The following is a 25,613-nucleotide window of genomic DNA, read 5'->3' as shown; positions in this document are numbered from 1 at the left end:
CAAAACAAGTAAAGAAATTTCCATTCTTATTATAAAGAAGAGATAGTACAGCGTACAATGAAAAGCTGGAATCAGCCTACGTCGAAGCCTACTACATAAGCAAGAAAAAGAAAAATACAAGAAAGCTGGAGAAAGCCGAGGAGGTATGTCGGAGGAGAGGTTGGCTACAGCTCCGAGACCTTATTCTTCCCCCGCACCCTTACCTGCCCATGACTCAGGCAGCCAAAGAGACCTAACTCGAACCTGACACCGTAGAAGAAAAGGTGTAGGAAGTTGGAGGTGGTGGGGCTTTCTCTAAATATACGCCTACCGCAAAGCAGAGGCGCTGATGGGGAAAAATCCTTCTTCTGCCGCACCAAAACTCTGGCATGGACAGAACCTGCTTCGGATTTTGACTAAAAGAGGGGAAGATTCCTTTCCCTCTCGGTGGAGATGGAGTACTCCCCTGAACTTGTGCTTCCTGTGCCCATACCTTACTGTTTTAAGCCTTATGAAGACACGGCGCTTCTGCGGCGGAGGAAGTTCTTTCTTCCCAACCCTCGCTTTCAACATGTTATGCCAAGAAAGGAGGACTCCGGATATGGAAGGCGTGAGGTAAGAGAAAACCAAAAGGAGGGGTGTATATATAAAGCAACCTTTTCTCCCTCCTATTTATTTGAAAAGACAAGATGATGGCAGTCAACTCACGCGGCGTCCCAAGGAGCACTACAGACAAAGTGGTCTTGGCTCAACTTCCAACGTCAACTGCAACTAAGAGACTCAAGGGGCCTCGTAAAGGCGCGCCTCGATCCTTGGGGCGTCAGGGAAGTACCGCATGACCAGAGGCTGTAGAAATATCTCTTAATCTGCGGGTCCATTGAATTCGCGGCCCAGGCCCGCTTTGCATGGAGGCCCAGGGACACCCTGTTCGGCACCTCGGGAAATGCCTAATAAAAGGGGAAACCAAGTACTAATGCAGACGTTGGTCTTGGACAGAACCTAAGGCTTGCATGGTCCTCGGACTCAGGCTAAAAGGGAAAACCAAGTACTAATGCAGACGTTGGTCTTGGACAGAACCTAAGGCTTGCATGGTCCTCGGACTCAGGCTAAAAGGGGAAACCAAGTACTAATGCAGACGTTGGTCTTGGACAGAACCTAAGGCTTGCATGGTCCTCGGACTCAGGCTAAAAGGGAAAACCAAGTACTAATGCAGACGTTGGTCTTGGACAGAACCAAAGGCTTGCATGGTCCTCGGACTCAGGCTAAAAGGGAAAACCAAGTACTAATGCAGACGTTGGTCTTGGACAGAACCTAAGGCTTGCATGGTCCTCGGACTCAGGCTAAAAGGGAAAACCAAGTACTAATGCAGACGTTGGTCTTGGACAGAACCTAAGGCTTGCATGGTCCTCGGACTCAGGCTAAAAGGGAAAACCCAGTACCGATAAAGACCCAAGTCTCGGACTCAAGCCTAAAGGGAGAAAAGTCAAGTACATGAGATAAAACGCATAAGTTTTGAACAAAACCCAGGTTTTGCAAAGTCCTCGGACTCAAGCTGCTTGGGAAATCAACTGCCCGAATGAAGGAATTTCCCGGCTTAAATAATGGAAAAGGTTAAGGCTCGCGCATCATGGAGATGGCAGAGCAACCTAATGATCGTCAACCTAAGGAGGCCATTCATCCGATGGGTAACACGTCATCGGATAAATACTTCTCACACCTTATCGAGCATTTGACACCCATCACTGCTAATTTTAAGATAAGTCTCATTCCTCACTGGTCGGATTGTTATGTTGAATAATAATTTTGTTAAAGTCATCGTGGCATCTTTTTATCAACGATTACTTTGGCCTTATTTATTATTGATTGAAATGCTATACTATTATGCCGAGCAGCGCTTTCACATTTGTTGAAATATATAAACAAGACATACGAAATAGAGTAACAGTAACTTTTATTAATATGAAAAATTGTTACAACGTACAAGGAAGGGCTAAAACAAGCCTATACAAAAAAACGAACTGCTAAAACAGTAACAACATCCGTAACACAAGTAAGTAAACCATCAGGTGTCTTCTGAATTCGCCTTCAAAGTCTTTCTGAACTCTATGCCTCAGTACTGCTCGTATCAGGAGAAGATCCTTATACAAAAATAATGAAGGAGAAGGAAGAAGAATTGGAAGACATGGAAGCACTTCAGCAAGCTCTTGTCACTGAAGAATGCAAGGGAAAAAGAAGATGGAGGACATGAGCGGGAAGGAGGAGAAGAAGAGGGAAGTAATGAAAAGAAAGTAAAAGGAGCAAAAGAGGGAAAAGGGGAGCCTTATTAGGTATGCTCATGAGAGATCAGATAGAGATGACAAGGGAGGTTTTCGACTCAGTCACATCAGGAATGGGGTGTGACGAGTCCCTGCTTCGGATTTTGGCTAAAAGAATGGGGAGGCAAATCTTAAGCCTCCGCCACCCTTGCCTCGACCGAGCCATCTCGAGTTTTGTTGGGATATGGCGTTTCTGGGAAAGGAAGGGTTTGTTCATGGTGGATTACTATGAGATAAGTATTATTGAATAGGGAGTAACCGGATGGAGGAAGTGGATTCTGGGAAGAACGTGAGGGATTCGGATATGAAAGGGTCACCCTCTGTCCTCTCTCTTTATATAGGGGACGAAGAGGAGGGTATGTGACACATTCAAATCCCCAGGGAAATCCAGAGTATGACGCGCCGTTTCGTTCTCCCACACCATCAGTAACCGTTGCATCTGGAAGGTCTCGTAAATGGTAAGAGATTAAAGGCACGTTGCAGATAACCACGCGGCATAACGGCAACGAACGTAAATCCAGGAAAAACGGCTCGTAGACCGGCGCATTCCTCGTGGAGGTGAAGAGTCACCAACGATGATCAAGGGCCGAATTAAATGAGCCGCAGTTAAGGCTCGGTATTACCAAAACCCACCTTTCCAACCAAGACGTTGGACAGAAGGGTTTTGAGGGGCTATTGTGGGGCCCAATAGTCTATGGGCCCGGCTCGCTCGCTTATGGGGAGTCCACAGGTCACCAAACTAAAGGAGGCCAGGGTCCAAGCCCAAAAATAGCGAGTCCGATGTGGTTCAAAGATACGTCCGAGGACCGCTCAGTCCTCGGAAAGCCCAGAACCCCATTGACGAGAATGGGATACAGGCAAACTTGAAAGATCAGAAAATATCTCACGGAAATAGTCCTTAATACCCTTCATTGACATGACATCGCCCCAAACAGAGCCGGATTTTTAGGCTTTATGGACCATCTCCCACAATTCAGGGATTAGACTGATGGGACAGATATCTGCCCTGGAAAGATCGACCCTACACGTGGACGAAGGACGACGAATGTAGGCTAGTATAAAAGAGAACGTTATGTGACCAAAGGATGGGGGGGGGGGCTCCATCTAGCTTCTGGAGAAAGACTCGATGAAAGAGAATGTCTGGATAATACACGCCGGACTCCACATAAAGACCCTCCGACGGGTAATCGGGGACAACACCATCGCTCCTCGGACATGATCCGAGGAGCCAAATCCTCCTAGACACGAGATTGATGGGCCTGAATATCCAGCCCCAAAGCTCTATCTCATATCGGTTCACCTATAGTCCGGCCCGAACTGTCGCCCTGTGATCCAACGCTGGCCTTTCAAGCCCACTCTCTACAAATATTATTGTGAGGGACCCTCCGTGTGTGAGCCCAACTTCGTTGCTGGGCCGCTAAAGATTTTGTGTCCCTACAACTTGTTATTTATCTTTCTTTTCCTTCACATTAGTTAGGATTCTATCATTAACTTACAAAAAGCATTAACTTCATATTGATATTGTGGTTGATACTGTTGATCACAACTTTTTGAAAGTTTACAAGTAACTCATTGTTCTAAGACTATCATGATGAGAAATAAAAATAAAAATAATAAAATAGAAAGAGGAGATTTTACCCTAATGCGTAGCTTTGGATTTTTCATGTTATGAAAGCATAGCAAAAATCTAACTAAGCATGATATGATTGAATACTAGGGAAAAAAAATCTAACAACAAAGAAGCGAAAAATTACTTACATTACTTTTCGGTGTGTGAATGGTTGACGATGATGGGAATATACACGAAATTCCCAGATCTGTGAAATGCAAAAATAGAGCAAAATGCCAAATAAAAATAATTATACAAGACAGTATTTACGTGGTAATTTGCCTACGTCCATAAAGTTGCAGGAATTTCACTATTCTCAGGGAAAAAATACAAGATGTGGCAGTATAGTTTTTTCTCTTAAAGGCAACATAAAACCGTAATCTTCAAAATAACAGTTTTTATATCCTACGCATAGGATTCACAATGGGCTACAAAACGGGCCAAAAATTTTTTCCCAAGTCTTCGTTCCATGGACTAAGCCTTAGAAAATCTCTCATTAAAAGTTGTAACAATATTATTTCAGGTTGGGTTATAATCCGGGTCAAACACAACTAGGCTCCACAAAGCCCAACAGACGTATCCAATAGTGGATTGTTTATCCTCTGTCTTTACTATCACTTTTGTTCTTGGACTGTCTCCTCCAAAATTTCACCTTGTTATATGGCTTTCTCAGAAGATGGATGCTTGTTGATGAAGCTTTGCTTCCCTTGGTGATGTTGATGAATGCAGTGACCTAAAAAACTACTTGGATTTTGTCTATATGAATGGTTTATATGGATTCCTAAGGGTGTTTATGTGATGGGTGTTGGTGTGGAAAAAGTATTTTGTATCAAATGATACTACGTTATCTGTATCAAAACCTAATAAATGAGAAACATGTGTGTAAAAATAACTACCCACTAACATATGCCTTTCATTTATTAGTGGAGTAATTATTTTTTTGCTAACATGTCTCATACTTATTCGATTTTGATATTGTTAACATGGTATCATTTGATACCAAATACCTTCTTGCTGGTGTGTGGTGAAAAGTGGGGAAGAAGACAATGAAAATTTGTAGGTTTGGGTGTGTTGTCAATTAACTTTGAATTACAGAGGTTTCAAAAATCTCCCATGAGTGAAAATTTGGACCTTCTAACGTACTTATGGTTCTTTATATAAAGTTGAAGGAGTATTGCTATATCCATAAACTATTTTACAATATTTTTACAAATTATTGATGTGACCAGCTTCTTATTAATTTTCATTGCCTATCATTAACATAATTTTTTTTACCAATAATTACTCACCCTATCAGCAGTTTATAAAAATTTTTGTACAAAAATTTGTATCTCTAGCATTATTCAAAGTTGAAGAGTTTTTGTTGCAAAAAAATCTAAAAATTTCCCAAAACAATTAAGAAAATATTAGAAAATTAGGAAATTTTTTATTATTAAACTTAGTCCAAGTCGGTGATTTAAGTCCAAATGAGATTTTGTCTTTTATCAGGAAAAAAATTGTCTAAAGTAATTCACATGGAATATCAAGAAGCGCTTTGAAACTTTGGATTGAAGTTAAAGATCTTTGATTTGAAGCTGAAGCTCGTACGCTTTGCTTCTTCTTGTTTTTTGGAGAAGGAAAATTTGGGGAGTTCCATTGCCCTTTTTTTTGAACTGTGATTTGTGTTGGTTGAATTAGGTTTGATGTGGTTGTGTTTAGATGTTTCCAGCGTGGTTGTGTTTGGGTGTTTGTGATTTCTAATGATGGGGATTCCAAAGAGAGAGTGAAATTGAGGAAAGATGAGGTAAAAAAAATTGATTTTTGGAGAGAGAGAGAAAATGATATTTAAATAAAATAGTAATAAAATATTGAGACGGTTGTGAATAATAGATTAGTTAAACTAATAAAAATTACTAAATTTGACTAAAACATATTCATATTCATATTCACATGATTGATATTATTTAAATAAATCACACTATTCTTTTTTTTTTTTTTTTAAAGCCTACATATGAATGTGTTTTTTCAAATGCCATCGAGTAGTAGGTTAGCTAAACTTTTTCCTATATCATGCTTTTAAAAAAAAAAAAAAAAACCTCTATATTATCAGTTTTTACGGTAAAATAAAAGAGAAAAAAAAAAGAAAAGAAAAACGTAATACATGGAGTAATCTAATGGGAAAGACACGAATGAATGACAACACGAGGAAGCACACTCTAAAGTCACAGCCATCTTTCAATCAATGCCACCTCGAGTGCCATCTAGCGTCGATCAGTTCCAAATGTCACACCACGTGCCTCTCGCTCCCATAAGTTCGACCTTCTTACTTCACGTGCTAAGTCGTAAATGGCGAAAATGTGAATCTACATGGAATTATTATTTTGCCATATAGTTAGTTATAACATTCTACCAAAAAAAAAAAAGTTATAACAAAAATTATGTAAAATATTGTGATATTAATATAAGATAAAACCCCCTCATAACGTGACTTACACCGGTGGTTCTCTCAATGCACGTAAAACTCTACAACTTTTGTCAAGTTACTTTTACATAACCTAATTATTTTTTTTATTATTCACAGTTTGACACGTGTAACTAAAGTTGAGGTAGTTTATGTGGTCTCAAAATTTTTGCCCAATTAAACCCGCGCGTGTCCCCAACGTCGCAAACAATTTCCCCGTTTCTCACGTACCCTCCTTCTCCCTGACGTAGCACACACGAGACACGCACAAACCCAAAAACACACCCAAACGCACACACTCTCCCTTCCTCATCTCTCACTCTCTCTCTCATTCTCTTTCTCTTTCTTCCCCAAAGCTCTTATTTCTTTTCTCTCTCGCCAAACCCTAACCCTAACCCCCCAACATCTACCAATCTCTCTAAAACCCTAACCCTAATCTCACCTCCAGATCGCCTTCTTTCTTTTGGCTGAGGATGGATTCTCAGCCAAACAACCTCTTCGAAACGGCGTCGCAGCCAGACACGGCCAACGACGCCTACACTTTCCTCGAATTCAACACGCAGGGCGAGGATTTCGACTATCCTGAGTTCCGCGACCCGATTCGCTCTCCAGTCTCGTGGCCCACGCCTTCCGATTCGTTATCCGACCCGAACGACAGGGGTCCCGGGTCGGACCACCAGTCCGAGACCTCGCCCGTATCGGCTGCCCCCGGAAGCGCCACGAAAGCTCGGGCAGTCGGCTCGGGAAGCAGCAGTGGTGGTGGGAATAATAATAGCAATACTAATATCATGAGCAACAACAACAATAGCAGTAGTAATAATCAGGTGGTGGAAGCCCTAGCGGCCGGGATGGGAGGGTTGAACTTTGAGGAGACCGGGGACGACGAGAGCTACGAGTACGGCAAAGGGGATTTCACTGAACACGCGTGTCGGTACTGTGGCGTGTCGAACCCGGCATGTGTTGTGCGTTGCAACGTGCCCTCGTGTCGTAAGTGGTTCTGCAATTCCAGAGGGAACACGTCCGGCTCGCATATCGTCAATCACCTGGTCAGTGCTTTTGTTTTATGTTTTGTTTGATCTGAGGAATGTGAGCATAGAAGGGTAGACTGGGAGTTTGTGATAAATAGGTTAAAGTTTTGTTGGTTTGTATTGGTAATTAAAGTATATAGTTTGGATGTTAGCCTTGGAATTACCGGAGTAACTTAGTTTTGGTTAGTGCTAATGTGGGTATTATTCCTTTAGCCTCACAGATATTATGAAATGCATACATTTGATTTCGAAATTTTGAATTGGAAATTAAGGGTTACTTAGGAATTAGCAGACAAGGTAAAACAATATTTGTAGATACTAATATCATTTTGAAGTGTGGGTTCCAGTTAGCTAACTTGTAAAGTTCCTTTTCGTCAAAAAAGAAATTTGGGTTTGAACTCTGCCTACACCAAAAACCTTAGATGCACGGATCTATTTTTTATCATCGTACTTATTGCCAAGTCCAACAGGCATTAGTAGCATGCCCGTGGTACCTGTGGAATCAACTGTATGTGTTTGGGCAAAAGTTCGTGGGTTTGGTGTGGTGAAAGAGAAAAAGTAGCTTCAGTTTCTGAACAGGGCAAGCATACCTAGGAAATCGAGATTGTGATCCCATTGATCCAGCGGTATTGTACTGATATCTACTGTATACCTCTAAGATACATACCTGGCAAATTTTGATTTTTTTTGATTTTTTTTTTTTAAGTGCCAATACATCTAGGATAAACAACCCAACCCCAACAGTGAGAGATAGCCCAAACTTGTAAGAATTTTTATTTATATGTTTTATATATAGGTTCCAATGTTTAGCACTTACCTAGTTATCTTTTATTTACTCTTTTGGATCTTGATTTGTATTCTAAACATCATTTGATGGCCATGGATTCAATTGTTATCCATTATTGCTTTTAATTTGATATATGCTTAACAATATATAAAATAAATGCTTAACTATATATAAAAAATATAAATAGAATATATTTCATAAATAATTAATACACTTACTCCCAATGTATTGTACCCTAAGTTTTTTTTAAAATGTTGTATCCCCGTACTAGTATCAGATCCATACCTGTATCCGTACCTATCCATCATAGCCAAAAATCAATTGGTGTCTATCATCATGGAGCAGGCACTATAGGTTGAATTCTATCGTATCTATCAAAAAATATCATTTTGAGGTGATTTTCTGAACAATGAAGGCGGCTCTTCAAGAAGTAATTAGAAAGATTTGATTTATTTCGTTGTGCTTTGTGCTTAAGTAAAAAAGGGATATTTTGATGACTAGCATTTCATCAGATTGTTCTTAGAGACAGAACAATCAGGAACAAGTCTAATAATTTTCTACTACTTTGTGGAAATATGTTTTATTAGCATTCCTTCTGAATTAACTTATTTGGTCATCACTTCCATTTGTGTGTTTATGACACTTGGACTAGGACATTAAGAGAGTAAGTTTAGAATGATCTCAGATGTACCTTGTACTAGAGTTGTATCCTTCTGTGGTTGTTAAATTGTGTGGGCTTGTAATATAGCCTGTCCTTTCTTCACATATAGGGTAGACCTAGGCTATGAAGATTCAGCTTGCATATGAGTATATGTTATGTACTTTTTTGGGGAAGGATTGATAAAAATATCTATTTTTATGGCTAAAATGGGAGATCACAGATTTGCACAAATTTTAGTTAAATTGGAACTCTGGAAAACTTTGATTCATTTAACCTTTGGATTTTAAATTGGATTCAATGTTTACTCTTTAATGATGTTACTATATTGAAGAAAAAGAAAAAGCTTTCTCATTCTTTCTGATGGTGATTTTACCTATATGTTCCTCTGGTCCTGAAGGAAAGAAACTTTTGGTGACTTAGTAATGTTATGGAATTATGCATAAACCTCCACATCGAGCCATTTGAAGTGAGAGTTTTGAGTGTATGGTTTATATTTTGCAGTTTGCTTTCCAATTTGTATCCTTTTACCTTTGTACTGGTACTGCTTTAATTTTATTTATTTATTTATATTTGGAATAGTATTAGTGTAATCTTTTAGTCATATTTACCTACTGATATGAATAATTTATATGGATGTTTTCCCTTAATTATTAGTTATAGGTTTTGTTAGTGATTATTCAATTTCTTTAGTGCTTTTAAATGCTAAAGTCTTTTCATTCAATTTGGGTGAAAATTGATGAATTTTTCTTGAACCAATAGTTTGATCCATTTGATATAGGATAAATCATATGCCATTTTGCAATTGAACATGAATCTCTGATATTAATTCTTATTATGTTATAATGTTGGTTCTGTAGGTTCGAGCAAAACACAAGGAAGTATGTCTTCATAAAGACAGTCCTTTAGGAGAAACAATCCTTGAATGCTACAATTGTGGATGTCGTAATGTGTTCTTGCTTGGCTTTATTTCGGCAAAGACAGAGAGTGTGGTTGTTCTTCTTTGTAGGGAACCTTGCTTAAGTGTTAATGCATTGAAGGACATGAATTGGGACCTGAGCCAGTGGTGTCCCCTGATTGATGACCGGTGTTTTTTGCAGTGGCTTGTCAAGGTTAGTTTTCTTTTATGCATTGTTTCCTGTTTCACATATGAGGGGGTTTTTTGTTAGAATTTTATAAACTGTTGCATTTTTGCAGATCCCGTCTGAACAGGAGCAGTTGAGGGCACGCCAGATCAGTGCTCAACAGATAAACAAGGTTGAAGAACTTTGGAAAACAAATCCTGATGCTTCCCTGGAAGATCTTGAGAAGCCTGGTGTGGACGATGAACCTCAGCCTGTAGCCTTGAAATATGAAGATGCATATCAGGTGACTGAGTTTGAATGATTGCTTTACTACCAGAGAAGGCTGGTGGAAGTTATATTTTATGTGGCTGTTGACTAATACATTGATGGTATTACCTTTCTTTTGCAGTATCAAAATGTATTTGCTCCACTAATTAAGCTTGAGGCTGACTATGATAAAGTATGATTCATATCTCTCTCTGTCTTTTACTCTCTTTTTTCTGTGCTGATATGGTTACGTTATTCTGTCCGAGTAGAGTGCTAAAGAAGATAATATTTAGCTTAATGATGCCTTTATTCTCCTCAAATGATTTATTCTGATTTCCTGAACAAAACATTGCTTTATGCAAAACATTGTGTGGCATCTTATGATATCTTATTTGTTGTAGATGATGAAAGAATCTCAAAGCAAAGACAATGTTACAATTCGGTGGGATATTGGTCTTAACAAGAAGCGTATTGCATATTTTGTTTTTCCAAAGGTGCTTCACTATCTCAGTTTTTCCATTTTAATTGTGAATATCTTCTCATTACTGGTATTTTAATTTTTCCTGTTCTGCTCGGCCTTTTATGAGCATTTGTTGTACTTTATTTCTATTTTGAAAATTATTTACTTGAAAAAGTACGTTTGTTTTTCCTTTTTCAAAAATTAAACTGCCTGTTCTGTTGTTGTAGGAAGACAATGAGTTGCGCCTTGTACCTGGAGATGAGTTGCGGCTGCGTTATTCTGGAGATGCAGCACACCCAGCATGGCAGTCAGTGGGGCATGTGGTATGCCTCTTCTTTTGAGAGACATCTAAACTGTTGTTTAGTGTTTCCTTTCTACCGCTCTGGCACATTGCCACATTTTATGGGCGTATTACATGCTTTTTATATTGTTCCAGATCAAGCTAACTGCACAAGAGGAGGTTGCACTTGAACTTCGTGCTAGTCAGGTAAATAAAGTATTATTGCAATTGGCTTGTTTCTTCAAGTTTTTATTTAGTTGTCATTATTAGTGCATATTTTTAATATTCTATGCAGGGAGTTCCAGTTGATGTAAACCATGGTTTCAGTGTTGATTTTGTGTGGAAAAGTACAAGCTTTGATCGCATGCAGGGAGCAATGAAAACTTTTGCAGTGGATGAGACTAGTGTTAGCGGGTAGGTTGGCTGCTATTTCAGCTGTCTGCATTTGTTTGTATGTAAAAAGGTTTTAGGGAGTCTTTAATCTTGGCTGCAATATCTTGATTTTTCTAATTTATTTTTTCCGGAAAGTTATTATAGAATATTTTGGATAGGTAATATGAATATCAATGGTAATGCATATAATTCTGTTACATTTTCTATAAATATGTTGGACTTTTCCATGCTTTTTTTCTACTCTATTAAGGGTTTGTGTTTGGTGTTATTATATCCTAGTTTGATTTGTTTACTCATGTATCAGTCTGTCAGTATTCTGGGTGCAGTGTTCAAATATTAGATCAGTCAATTATAGGGATCGTGCATATTTTGTATCTGAGTTATTTGCTCTTTGTTTGCTCTTTGAATTTAAATGCCACCATCCATGCAGGTACATTTACCACCACTTGTTGGGCCATGAAGTTGAAGTTCAAATGGTTCGCAATACACTGCCTCGTCGTTTTGGCGCACCTGGTCTTCCGGAGCTCAATGCATCTCAAGTATGCTGTCCTGATCATCTACTTAATTCTGTCTTGATTGTTATGCTTCCTCTACAGATATATGTTTTTAATGTTAGGCACTTAGATTGTGAATAGAACCCTATGACCATGTACATCTCGTTTAAGTGCAAAATGGGCATTATGCTACATCAATAAGCCTTTTCAAGAGGCCTAATGATGTACATGTAATGATCAAGAAATCTGCCAAGGATCAGAATTCTGCATTTTCATTCTGGGTGACACCTTGCATTTATGCAAGATATTGTAACTGGATTGCTCAGAGTGGTTTGTACTTGTTTGATAGGTGTTTGCTGTAAAGAGTGTCCTTCAGAAACCTATAAGTTTGATTCAAGGTCCACCTGGCACGGGGAAAACAGTAACCTCTGCAGCGATTGTATATCACATGGCCAAACAAGGCCAGGGGCAAGTAGGTTTAATTTCATGTTTCCTAGCATTTGTATTTATTTGTTTGGTTATTACACTAGATAATATTATTCTTTTGTTAGGTTTTGGTTTGTGCCCCTAGTAATGTGGCTGTAGACCAACTAGCGGAAAAGATAAGTGCTACTGGGTTAAAGGTAATTAAGCATAGCTTTGCTTGCATTTTCGCCAACTCTATAATATATATTTTGGCATTCTGTTCTATTTTTTATTGCCATTTCTGGCCATGTAGTTCCTTTTCCTTATTGTGTCTGTGCATAAACATCTACTGTTAAATGGAATATTTTTTGTAAGGGAAAATATCATGTGTAAGATCTTCATCAGCTCTGAGAAAAATATTGAGATTAGATAGTACATAATTATGTATGGGGATCTATCATGAACTCTATTGAACGTAAGGCAATTGAATTTACAAAAGTGGATCCCCACATCATCATTTACCACCTACCTTGTCCAAATTTTGTGTGTCATTGTTCCTGTCTTTCTTTTAAGCAAACCTTGTCATAATGTCAAGTGCCACTCTTTATTTTCTGAGCTGCCATGGCCTGCCCTGGTAAATCACTTTTAAGGACCTGGACATTACCTAGGCACAACTGCAATCAATAAAGAACCATAAATGTTCAGACTTTTGAGATGTTTTCTTAGCAGTGGACTACAGGATTTGTAAATAATGCATATGCACTTGTCTGTTTACTTTCCGCTGTAGTGATGATTCTCTAAAATGCTTAATTCTGCTGCCTTCTTATCTTTCAATTATATGATGCATTGTATTAGAGTCATTTTCTATGCAATGTTGATAATTGAAACCATATTACCATTGTATTTTCTCAAAAAGAAGAAATAAAATAATTTCCATTTACTTGAAGAAACTAACTACTTATATCTGGTCATTAACAAATTACAATTTTATTCAGAGTATCTTCTACATGTGTGAAAGATTCTTCAAATGATCTGAATTTTTTAAATGACATTATCAATATATAATTGTGTAGAGGCATCTTTGAAAGATGTTTTTGGTTAATTAAATTTTGCGTGATGGAGCTTTCTATTGCTTTCAAGTGTATTTTGTAGGTATGCTTGTCTTGAAAATTGTTGTCTGAAATTGTTGAATTGAATAAAGTTTTGGAACTGTTAGCAGTCAAAATATCTGTTAGGATTGTTGTTGTCAGAATTAGATGGTGGTAGGGGCTCAATTTTAATTCATAATGATGCTTCATTTAAAATCAGTGCTTCCTATTTTACTGTTTGCTTTTATTTGTTTTTTTAAAAATTTATTTTACCTTACATTTTATTCTTTTTTTTTTGTGGTTGTTTTTTTTTTGGGGGGGGGGGGGGTGGGTGGGTTTCAGGTTGTTAGGCTTTGTGCAAAATCAAGGGAAGCTGTGAGTTCTCCGGTTGAGCATCTGACCCTTCACTATCAGGTGTGTGTGGACATCATTATTGTATTCTGTCTGATACTACTAGTATGTTCTCTGTTCTTAGCCTGTTTTACATTCTTGCAGGTTCGACATCTTGACACATCTGAAAAGAGTGAGCTTCACAAGTTACAACAACTGAAAGATGAACAAGGTCAGGCTTATTCTCATTATTATTATTATTTTTGCCCTTTTAAATTTTTATTATTAATGGATAGAGTATTCAATCTGTACTGTACTATTGGTGTTCCGTTTTTGCTGTGTTGTAAATTGGAGCAGTTGATTTGAGGATTGGCTAGCTTGGTTTGATTCTGCTTTGGGTTTTGTATGCTTAGAGGCATTAGGATTATTCAGGTTTCAATTTCAGGAACAAAGGGTACTAGTCAGAATATATGCAAGGTTTTATGATTCTTGGAGACATGCAATTGGGTGAAGCCTACTGAAATTTTCATTTTATGTTGTGTTGACAATGTGTTTGGTGAATAAACTCTTGGCCTGCCCCACACCCCCCCCCCCCCCCCCCCCTTCTTCCTTAAAAGAAGAGGAACCCTCTCATGTGCATGTGAACACATGAAATGCCCTTATATAATGACAAAAAAGAGAGAGTTAAAATCGGTAAGTAGGAGAATCAATAAAATTAACAATAGGATGAAAGTCTCTATGGCCATCAAACAGTGAGATTTCCACATCTTTAAACATACAACGATGGATCTCTCGTCATAATGTCCACAATAGGCACAAAGGAGCTAGATTTCAAACAAGGGAGGAATGATAAAAAAAAAAAACTGATTCCTTTATCCACTTGGTAGATCAATAGCACTTTTAGGCATTACCCGATCTACTTCAAACATGGAAAAATAAAGCTCCCTAATTTATAGGCTGTATCACAATGCTACAACAAATGGTCCATAGTCTGTCCACTACTTCACATGCAGCACCCTTTTATGAAGGAATTCCTCTCATGAGATTATAATATGTTAAAATCTTCCCCCAGAACATTGTCCACAAAAATAAAAAGCCCTTTTTGGAGCCTTAACACAAAATCCTTTTCAAGGGGAAAGTCACATCACTAGTCTCTCAAAGCCTCATTATATGATCAAACATCAAATTTTTCATTGCCAGTGAACCTCTACCTCGTACAATCTGAGCCTCTAGTTGGAATGCTAGGATACAAAATATTGAAGAATAAATCAACTGACGCAATCTCAATTGTGAAAGTCTAGAATGAATCTAATATTTGAAGAGCATATCCTCTCTCATTTTGGCTGTCTAAATAAGAAATAGTTGAGCCAAGAGCCTTGTCATGGTGGGCATGTCCTGGTGTTTCCAACAGAGGCATCCAGGGTTCAAATCCCCCCACCCCCAACTATCGAATCATTAAGTAAGATATAGCTGAGTCATCCTTATCTGATGCAGTTGCATATAGCTTCAGGTATTACTCTTCAAAGAATGATCCCCACATATGGTGAATACTTTGCATATCAGAATTGTGATTCAATTGTTTTATTTATTATTTTTGATAGGTAATTCAATTGTTTTATCTGCTCTGTGCAGTTAGATTGCTTTAGGTAGGAAACAAGTGACTGGGGGATTAGTTTACTATGGCTACTCTGTGGAAGTTAAAATAATAGTTTGTTTGTGTTTGTGTTGTTTATTTATTCATTTATTCTTATTTTTAAAGGAGAGTTACCTTTGGGGGTTGTTGCCTGGTCAATTTAAGTTCCTCTGCTTGAATAGTGTGTCTGATTAAGGTTATCATACCACTATATATTTGGAAAATGTTGCACCGGGAATGTAGGAAACGAATGAGTTTGACTTAACTTACAAATTGTTTTTGAAGATTTTGTCCAACTTTAATAAAGCTTGTTGAGTGTGCTTTGATATCTGGACATTTCTGCATAATCACTTTCCTTGGATATATATTTTTTTAATCTTTGACCTAGTAACTTAGATTCTTCTTGAATTTCCTGTGCCTAATCAGTGTCAAATAACAACTGCATCTTTGAGTTTTAAGTTGGTTTTTTCTTATTTCTTTCTCCTAATGTGTACAGGAGAATTGTCTAGCAGTGATGAGAAAAAATATAAAGCACTGAAGCGGGCAACTGAAAGGGAGATTTCTCAAAGTGCTGATGTCATCTGTTGCACGTGTGTTGGTGCTGGAGATCCTCGATTGGCAAATTTTAGGTTCCGCCAGGTTGAAATGCATCTAACATGTGGAAGTTTGTCCAGGATTCACTAGTTTAAAAGCTTACTCTTTTTAACTTTTTGTTTTGTTTTTGTATTTTTGTCAGGTACTTATTGATGAGTCCACGCAGGCTACAGAACCTGAATGTCTTATTCCTTTGGTTCTTGGGGCAAAGCAGGTATAGAGATCAAGTTTAACCTTGTCATTCTATTCTCCCTGTTTCATGAGTGGTCTTCTGACTAGTAATTATGCATCAGGTTGTTCTTGTTGGGGACCATTGCCAGCTTGGTCCAGTCATTATGTGCAAGAAAGCAGCTCGTGCTGGCTTAGCCCAGTCTCTCTTTGAACGTCTTGTTCTACTTGGCGTGAAACCAATTAGGTTGCAGGTAATGGGTAGGATATATTATGTCTGTTTTTATGGAACTTCTATAAATTCAATGCAGGTCTCAAAGTTTTACTTTTATCTCCTTCCCATTCTTACGGTTGGAGCTAGGAGTCTACATACTTGAACAAGACAATGAAAGTCATTTTTAAATTGATTTCTCCTCAACTTAATAACAAACTAATTGTAAATTTAGAAATTAATGGGGGAGGTGCATAATAAATTAATGGTGGTGAATTTTTTTCACGATGGTAATTGCTTACTCATAATGATGGTATAAATTGGTATATGCATGCTTATCCTGTACTGTGATAGCTGAAACGGCTTTTTCATGTTTAAAATTTGTATGTACTTTGCTGTCCATTCATTTATGCTATTTGATGGAGTTCTGTTGATTTGTAATTTGATGTGTTGAAATGTACAGCTGACTTTTTATTGTACTTATTGTCATTGCCCAATATACAATTTTTTAAGACTGATTTCTTACTTTCTGTTTGAAACCTAGGTTCAATATCGTATGCACCCATCTCTGTCAGAATTTCCTTCTAACAGCTTCTATGAAGGCACACTACAGAATGGAGTAACTATAAATGAGAGGCAATCTTCAGGAATTGACTTTCCTTGGCCTGTGCCCAATCGCCCAATGTTCTTTTATGTCCAGGTATTACAACTGCCTATCAATTGTCTGTAATTTGATTTTGGTCACTGTGAACATAAATAGAATTAGCAAATAACTGGTGCATTATATGATTTGTATCTAGCTTGGGTGTGAAATCATTGGTTTGATTCTTAGAATCATCATAAATTGATTTTGATGTTAAAACTGGTTGAGCTCCTTTTTGTTTTGGGTGTGTTTTCAAATCTCAGCTCCCTCCCCCTCTGGCACCCCCAGTGAGCTGTCTGATAAATATGCTTGTTTTGTAGATGGGACAAGAGGAGATAAGTGCTAGCGGAACATCCTATCTGAATAGGACTGAGGCTGCTAATGTAGAGAAGATTGTAACTACTTTCTTAAGGAGCGGTGTAGTCCCTAGTCAGGTTACTATGGATCTTCTTTACTTCTGAATTGGTGCAGTTCTGTTCTCAGTTATTAATTATATCCCTTATATCACAGATTGGGGTGATAACACCATATGAGGGACAAAGAGCATATATTGTGAACTATATGTCTAGAAATGGTGCTCTTAGACAGCAACTTTACAAGGAGATTGAGGTAATGTTTATATTGAACTCATCAGTCCTAGGGCGCAATAACTTTTCCTGCTGTTTCTAAAAACTTGTGTTTATTACAGGTTGCAAGTGTAGATTCATTTCAAGGAAGGGAAAAAGACTACATTATTCTGTCATGTGTGAGGAGTAATGAACATCAGGTTAGTTAATGTGACATTTATGATATTTATTCAGTGTTATTTCTGACCTGAAGACTCAGTATTGGTCTTGGTTAACTCTTGTTTTAATGAGAGGCAGTGGATGGACATTTGTTTCTAATTATTGGTGTCCCCGTCGCTATTGTCATCATTGTTGTTGTTGTTTATTTCTATTTTTCAAATGAAGTTTCACTGTCAATTCTTGTATTTGCTGACAAGATTTAATATGCTTGTTCATTCTTTAAGGATTTGACACATTTTGACTCCTGTAACAATTTACCTTCATGGACTAGTTTAACAAAATGAAATGGCAATAACTGTCAAAGCAGAAGAGATATTTTACCTTGTCCTTTTTGGATTACTAGGTATAGTTGATTTGTGTCATATATTCATTATTTTCTAATCATATATTCTCCGTTCGCACTTAGTGTTTGAGAGTCCAAAGGGGGGCTGGGTTGAGCTGCAGTGGCAGTAAAATATTTCTAACCATTATCAAAACTTATCAAGTGCAAGTGAGATCTAGTTCAATTGTCATATTCTTCTACTAGAAGAACAAGACTGAGGGTAAAGTCAGGGTTCAAAACCCATTATGTCGTGTGTGATTTACTAATTTAAAAAATAAATAATTTTGGCAGTTCATATAAAACCCTTAATTTTGTGGCCTATAGGTTATATGTCATGGATACCTAAAGTATGTGTTTTTAGGTGATTGGTGGATTCTGAATGTTGTCCAGAAAGATATTGTTTGTATCTAGATATTTTCGTACATGATATATTTATTTATTGATGTTTGACTGCTGGTTCCCTTCTCTACAGGGAATTGGATTCCTTAATGATCCCCGTAGGCTCAATGTTGCACTAACTCGTGCTCGATATGGTATTGTCATTCTGGGGAATCCTAAAGTCCTGAGCAAACAGCCACTGTGGAATAGCTTATTGACACACTACAAGGTATTTCCTTGTTTTATGCTATTGTGGTTTATCTAAGGCTATCTTATTGCACTTGCAATGTGCTGGAATTGATTTTGGGATGTTGACTAGTCAACTATTATTCTTTTTCTTAAAATGGATCGTAACCTTTCCCTCTTTGGTTGTCTCAAAATGTATGAAAGATTCTGTAAGTGGAATTTGTACTTTCATTTTTTTTTAATTTTTTATATTAGCCTCCCTTTTTTTTTTTTCAAAAAGCAAACAATGTTATCAAAGGTGATACCACTTTGATTGTTTAATCCTCGTGCCATTTTAAAAGTTTCAATTATTTTTGAGGCAGAGGGAGCATTTCACAGATTGGCAATATTTTTTATCTTACATTGTGTGCATATATTATGCTATTATTTATAATTATGTCAGAGATTTGGTATTACATGATACTCTTTTAATTCAACATCCTTAATTTTTGACCTTTCTGCATTAAGTGATTAGTGGTTTCTTGTTCAATATGTAATGCGTGGTATTGCAGATCACTTGTAGATTGATGCAACTAATCCTTTTTTTTGTTACTAAACAACGTCCTCTCCTATGTTTTTGCTAATGTTTCATCAGGAGCATGAATGCTTGGTTGAAGGACCTCTGAATAATTTGAAACAAAGTATGGTTCAATTTCAAAAGCCTAAAAAGGTAGGTGATGGAAATTCAAAAGTTGATATGTGAGTTTCTTTTAATTTTTGGGCTTTCCTTCCTCTTTTTTTTTTTTTTTTTTGGTGAGAAAGGGGGGGGGGGGGGGGGGGTGTGAGGGTTAATGGTAGGGGTTGGTTATCAATTATGAAGCATTTATGTGGATAGGAGCTGATATTAATATTGTTATCTTGAAATAGATCTACAATGATAGGAGGCTTTTCTTTGGTGGTGGACCTGGTGTTGTGCCTAATGATACTTTTGGTTCTGTTGCCTCATCTCCAAATGCTGATAGAAGAAGCGGTCGTGGTAGGGGTATGTTATTTCTAACATATTGTATATTTACATTATTTGTATTTTCCTGGAATGACACTTTAAATCCAGCAGAGTGGCTTGAGTGTGCTCCTTTTTCACTGTTGATATTATAATGTCTTTGAAGCAGTACATGACATGGTCAAGATACTATTTTGTTCCAACTGCAGGTACTTTTGTATCTCCTGGCCCTCCTAATGGTACCCATAAGCCTGGGGTGCATCCTGCCGGCTATCCAATGCCTCGGGTTCCCCTTCCACCATTTCCTGGTGGTCCCCCTTCTCAGCCATATGCTATTCCATCTCGTGGAGCAGTGCATGGACCAGTCGGAGCTGTTCCTCATGTTCCTCCACCAGGAAGTCGGGGTTTTGGGGCTGGGCGTGGCAATGCTGGTGCTCCTATTGGCAGTCATCTGCCTCACCAACAAGGCACCCAGCAAGCTATTGGAAATATTGGCTCTACTTTCAACTTTCCTGCACTGGAGAATCCAAACAGCCAGCCATCTGTGGGTGGCCCATTATCTCAACCTGGGTTTGTTAATAATGTCTGTACTCATTCTTTCTTTTTACATTTATTTGCCAAATTTTTGTATTCTATCCCGTATTAGTGTCGTCATGTCCTGAGTATCATTTTTTTATGTGTCAGATGCCAGTTCAAGGGCCTAGCCAAACATTTCGAGATGGATTTTCCATGGCGGGCATGTCCCAGGTATTTATTTTACTTTGCATATGCAACTGTATATATGTTTGTTCTATTCTTGATTTTCATTTATTTCAATGGCTTTCAACTATTATCAGGAATTCTTGGGTGATGACTTCAAAAGCCAGGGATCACATGTTCCTTATAATGTTGCTGAATTTTCCACTCAGGTACATGTCAGGGAAATCCTAGTATTCTTATATACTTGGTCATATATATTGCATATTGTGGAGTGTTTGGATGTATTTGATCTTGATTACGTATTGGAAACTCTGGGATGTATAATGTTGTGCTATTTATTGTTTGTGTGTGATGCTTTTAGGGATTACAAGGTGTATTAGGGGTTTGTCTTTTTAATTTATTATTTTTTAAGACTAATGAAATTTATTTGTTGGGTTGCTTAATATTAAATGATTTCACCTTTCTGTTTATTATGTTGATGTGTTACTGGCCTGGTCTGCAGGCTTCTCAAAGTGGATATGCTGTTGATTATGTTACTCAAGGAGCACAAGGTGGGTTTCCTGGGAACTTTCTAAACCAGAACTCTCAAGCTGGATATTCTCGCTTTGGTACAGGGAATGATTTTATGTCCCAGGTTTGAGCTCATTACCACTCTGAATGTGTTTATGCTTTCTTTAATCATTATTTCCTTTTCTTTTTTGAACTTATACTTTGATTTCTGCTGTTTCAGGACTACATGACGCATGGTTCGCAAGGCCTATTTACTCAGGTTGGCTTCAATGACCCCTCACAAGATGATGCATCACAGAGCCACTTTGGTGTGGCAAATGCGAACCCACTTCAGTCTCAGGTTTCTTCAACTTTTAATGCTGTTTACTAGCAGAACTTTGTAGGTAGAATTATGAAAATGCCAAGTTGTAAGAAACATATGGCTATGGAGAGTAGTTTGCCAAACCTTGCTGTGTTTAGCAAGGATTTTGATGCAATGTGCTCTTGGCTAAATTTTTTCTGCATCCTTAAGGCTTGGTTGCAGGTGGTCCTCTCAAGTGAAGAAGTTTATAACTTGTCTGACTTGTTTGCAGGGCTTGATGAATTCTCTCTACTCTCAGCCCTTTGCCCACTACAACACGCAACCACCACTGAACTTGCAGGCTCCGCCACAGCAGCCTCAGCAGGGTCAGAGCTCTCAAAATCAGAAAATCCATTTTAATGGTTGAGAGAGGAAACTGTTTCTCTGATGGGTTATAGTCCTTGCATTCAGCAACTTGGTTTTGTGCTCTCATGTGTGCCCAAGTATCTGCTGCCCTAGAATGCAGAAGGGTTTGCCTTTTGTGGGGGTCAGTTTGATTATCTCCACAACCCGTGGTTGATTATTTTGGGGGTTGGGAATAAGATAATTGGCAAGATGAATGGGCCTTTGAGAAAAACACTGGCAGCACATCCAGGGCTGAGAAAGAAAAGGATAACCATAACCCCTAGTACCTGCTTGGAGTTTTGTGTTGTTTTTGAGAGAAGGTAAATTATTCCTGAGGGAGAGCATTACATGACATGGTTTGGTCGAAAGGGTGTGGACCATTAAGAAAGCCTAAGAAGCAGGGCCATTTACAACGTACAGGGAAAACCATTTATACAGAAGCAGTAACCACTGAAATTTTTGTACAGCCAGCTGGGGAAAGTCAGCCTAACCCTTTCAGCTCTTCCTGACATGTAATTACACTCCACATTATTGTTGAATAGACGATGACGATATGTTAGGATTGTTTGCGAGTGCAAAGTATTGCTACCAGATTGAACTGTGGTGGTATATAAAAAATTGTGATAATGGTTTTCATGTGTAATTTAGTTTGTCTTATCCTATGTTTGGATGGAGAGAGGAGATTGAAAGATCGACTAGAATGTGCTGAATTTTAGTATATTTTGGCCGCCTTTCCTTCACTTTTTCTTATTTCCCTTCATCTCCCTTCGTGCCACATACCTTTAATGTTTACGTGGATTGACAGTCACAATTGATGAGCTCTACTTTGCCACCCAATACAATCTCCGAATTGATTTGTTAATGATTTTGAGCCATAGATTTCTCACTATTTACTTCAATATTTGAACATAATCTGTTGATACTCATGTATGGCATGAAAGATTTATCCTGATCGAGGCATATATCAAAAGAGATTCTCAAGTGATTGTCAACTGTGTGTGAGAGAATTTGCTTTGAGCTGGAGGAACTAGTGACTATCAAGCGGCAATAACACTAGTTGGATGGTTTTTATTATATATTTTAGGGCATCTACTCTTTTTTGGGGCATCTATGGTACTTATTGTTAAATGGCCAAAGTGTAATGTAACCATTATCTATTTATGGTTCTTTCTGTTAGAACACTTATTGGTGTTTCTAACTAGGATGTCCAGGGCTTCTAAAAGGGTTCAAACTCCTCCTCTCCTCTCTTAATTATTGCTTTAAAAAAAAAAATTGGTACATATCGCCCATTGAAACGTCTATTAAAATTTATCTATTGAATTGGTGAATATTTGACATTGCATGCACTAATATTTTAGGACGGTATTAAAATAAACCCTTCGTAGAAAATTTTCATAATATTAAGAGCAGAGATGCACTAGTATTTTGGGATGGTATTAAAATTAACCTTTCCTAGAAAAACAATCAATATATATATATATATATATATATATATATTTTGGAGAGAGTGAAGTTGAGAAAATTATTGTGTATTTGCAGAGTACCATAAATGCGTATTTTCTCATTTTACATGAATAGTGGGTCTTACTAATTAAATTCAGGACAAAGTTTAGCTACAAAATTAGTTATAGTTTTAGGCTATAAACTTATTTAATATTTTTTTATTGGAGGTGGATTTTGTCCTTAAATTCATGGTAGGACCCACCATTTATGTGAGAGGAGGGAGTACGCATTTATGGTATTCAGGAAATATTTAATAATTTTCCATGAAGTTGTATCGTGTGACGCATTTCTGTTTTCTACTTTAACAAAGTTTATATTTATATTAAAGTATTAGTTTATCGGATTAGTTAATAGAGTAAATGCATATATTAATTATCTATTATTGTGCATTAATTATTTATATTAAATGAATTTATATGATTATTTTTATAAACTCTATATAGAAATAGTTTTTAGTTGGAATAATAATAATAATAAATTTAGAATATGACATTCTTACTCATGCTTAGTTACTTTGACAATAATTGTCATAGAAGCTATAAAAAATTAAATATTTGTGAATTCAATAAAATTAATCTTAATCCTTTAAATTTCCTAACTTCTTTGTATGTGTGCGCGTGCGCGTATGTGTATGTGTGGAACTAACATTGTAGTATATATTCTATGTAATTAGAAGGATTACTAATATAATAAATATGATTATTTTGTTATATTAATTATTTTAAGCATAATAAAATTTTAGTATCATTTTTCTTAGATTTATATAAGAAAAAATTGGTTTTTTTATGTGATAAAGAATTGATTTGAAATATAGCATTTTTACTCAAATTTAATTATTTTTGCAACAATTGAAACCATGTCCAACAGAAAGGGGGAATTTTTTTTTTTTTTTTCTTCCAGTAACACACACACACACACACACACACACACATATATATATATATATATATATAAAATATGCATTTTTATAACCAGAAATCTTGAAGGATATATGCATCTTTTAGTATGCATGAAAACATGCATATCTATATTGACAACTGTATCATGCAATTTTCAATTTACAAACACACACACATATATAGTATGATCAAATCACTATATTACTTTTAGTGTATTTCTATTTTGTCTATATATAAAATAACTAAATATTACATTTTTTTTACAATGAAATTTATTGAAATGTCTTTTTTATACATTGATAATTGGGGGTGGGGATCTGAATCTAAATATTTCTATTGGAAATTGAGATGCCAATCAATTTAAGTTAAATTTTTTTTGATAAAACTTATTGAAATATTGGAGAAAACTAATAATAAGTTGCACCGCACATTGTGGAGAACGCAATTGATTTTCATAATATTAAGAGGAGAGCAATTGTAAGGGCTCATTTTGAGGAGGGGAACAAGATTTTTGAGGCATAATCATTTGCAATAAAGGTTTTGAGAAATAGCTACTATTTAGGTGCAGAATACGGAATGGGGGGTGAGGCAACAAGGCAGGGTGATGTCTACAGCAATGGAACACTAGCGTTGGAGGTGTTCACGGGACGAAGATCTACTGACGAAATGTTTAAAGATAGTTTTGACCTCCATAACTTTGTTAGGATGGCATTGCCAGAAAGACTTGTGCAGATTGTGGATCCAAACCTTTCCACAAGAAAAGTAGATGAAGCAGAAATAGAAACAGAAGAAGACAACCATGACAATTATGATCACAAGGATCCAGAGGCAGGGGAAGGAAGACACCACATTGAGAACCTACACCAGATGAATGCTAATATGCACAAGTGCTTACTTTCAGTTTTCAAGATTGGCCTTGCTTGTTCATTGGAATTACCACAAGAAAGAATGGATATGGAGAATGTCACCAGGTAGCTACATCATATCAAAAATGCTTTTCTTGGTATAGGGATTTATGGATAATAACCAAGGTACTATAGCATAATTCTTTCAAACCACAAACAAAAAACTTTTTTAGTTACCTCATTTGCTAGTACAAGTAAATTTTTCTGGTGCTTTTATTAGGATGGATAGATTAAACAAAGTCAAAGTCACTTTGGATTTTTTTTTCCTAATGTTGTTTTTGTTTCTTGTATCATGAAATATTCTTATAGTCTGAACATGGAAAACATAACTAACTACCATTTTTGCAGGATCATGGAACTTTGTGTAGAAATCAGATTGCAGGAAATCCCTCTTAAATAGCTGTGTTTAGCATAACCTTTGCTGTTTTTATGCGTATATTCTTTAATGAGAATAATGTTAGGAGTTATTTGATAAATTTACAACCTTGAATCAGAACACATTTTGTAATATAAATGAACTAACAACATTTGAACATAAAGCAATAAGGTAAAAAGAAGTAAGACATTCACTCTTCAGTCTTCAATGCCCTAAACTAGTGTTTGTGCAACTTCAAAAAACTTAACCAGGCCTGATATTACCTTTGCAATGCACAAGCTAAGCCAGTTTATGTCAAAACCAAGAAAGCCTAACTTAAATGCAGCTATCAGAATATTGCAGTACTAAAATAGTGATCTTGGAAAGGGAGTTTTCTTCTCTTCTACTGCAGAATTACATGTGAAAGGGCTTTGCTGACTCAGATTGGGCCTCATGTCCAGATACAAGAAGGTCAATCACAGGTTATTGTATCTTCATTGGAGATTCCTTGGTGTCTTGGAAGTCTAAGAAGCAGCAAATAGTTTCTAGATTTTCAGCTGA

The 25,613-nt window shown here is 37.0% G+C and overlaps 1 protein-coding gene across 1 annotated transcript; it reads left to right on the top strand.

Annotated features, from left to right (window-relative positions):
* The first annotated feature begins 6,618 nt into the window (after positions 1-6,618).
* LOC126709755 (regulator of nonsense transcripts 1 homolog) lies at positions 6,619-22,033 on the top strand. The gene is made up of 29 exons (XM_050410093.1): positions 6,619-7,389; positions 9,677-9,928; positions 10,014-10,184; positions 10,290-10,340; positions 10,549-10,641; positions 10,835-10,930; positions 11,044-11,094; positions 11,183-11,301; positions 11,711-11,819; positions 12,124-12,246; positions 12,326-12,397; positions 13,610-13,681; positions 13,763-13,829; positions 15,727-15,869; positions 15,967-16,038; positions 16,118-16,246; positions 16,748-16,903; positions 17,167-17,280; positions 17,357-17,455; positions 17,535-17,612; positions 18,426-18,560; positions 19,152-19,226; positions 19,424-19,538; positions 19,706-20,079; positions 20,181-20,243; positions 20,333-20,404; positions 20,698-20,829; positions 20,926-21,045; positions 21,278-22,033. Exons 1-29 carry the CDS (start codon positions 6,817-6,819, stop codon positions 21,410-21,412), a joined length of 3,861 nt encoding a protein of 1,286 aa, XP_050266050.1. The 5' UTR covers positions 6,619-6,816; the 3' UTR covers positions 21,413-22,033.
* Positions 22,034-25,613: the final 3,580 nt, after the last annotated feature.

This window comes from Quercus robur, chromosome 12 (assembly GCF_932294415.1).
Source record: "Quercus robur chromosome 12, dhQueRobu3.1, whole genome shotgun sequence".
NCBI classification, from domain to species: Eukaryota; Viridiplantae; Streptophyta; class Magnoliopsida; order Fagales; family Fagaceae; genus Quercus; species Quercus robur.
The sequence above is the reverse complement of the archived record's forward strand: the minus strand, read 5'-3'. Positions and strand labels throughout refer to the sequence as shown.

Excerpts from the sequence above, each read along its gene's own strand:
- LOC126709755 (XM_050410093.1), top strand. The coding sequence starts at position 6,817 with ATGGATTCTCAGCCAAACAACCTCTTCGAAACGGCGTCGCAGCCAGAC. Across the intron at positions 13,682-13,762 it reads ATCTGACCCTTCACTATCAG|GTTCGACATCTTGACACATC; the intron begins GTGTGTGTGGAC and ends ACATTCTTGCAG. Across the intron at positions 19,539-19,705 it reads AAGAAGCGGTCGTGGTAGGG|GTACTTTTGTATCTCCTGGC; the intron begins GTATGTTATTTC and ends TTCCAACTGCAG.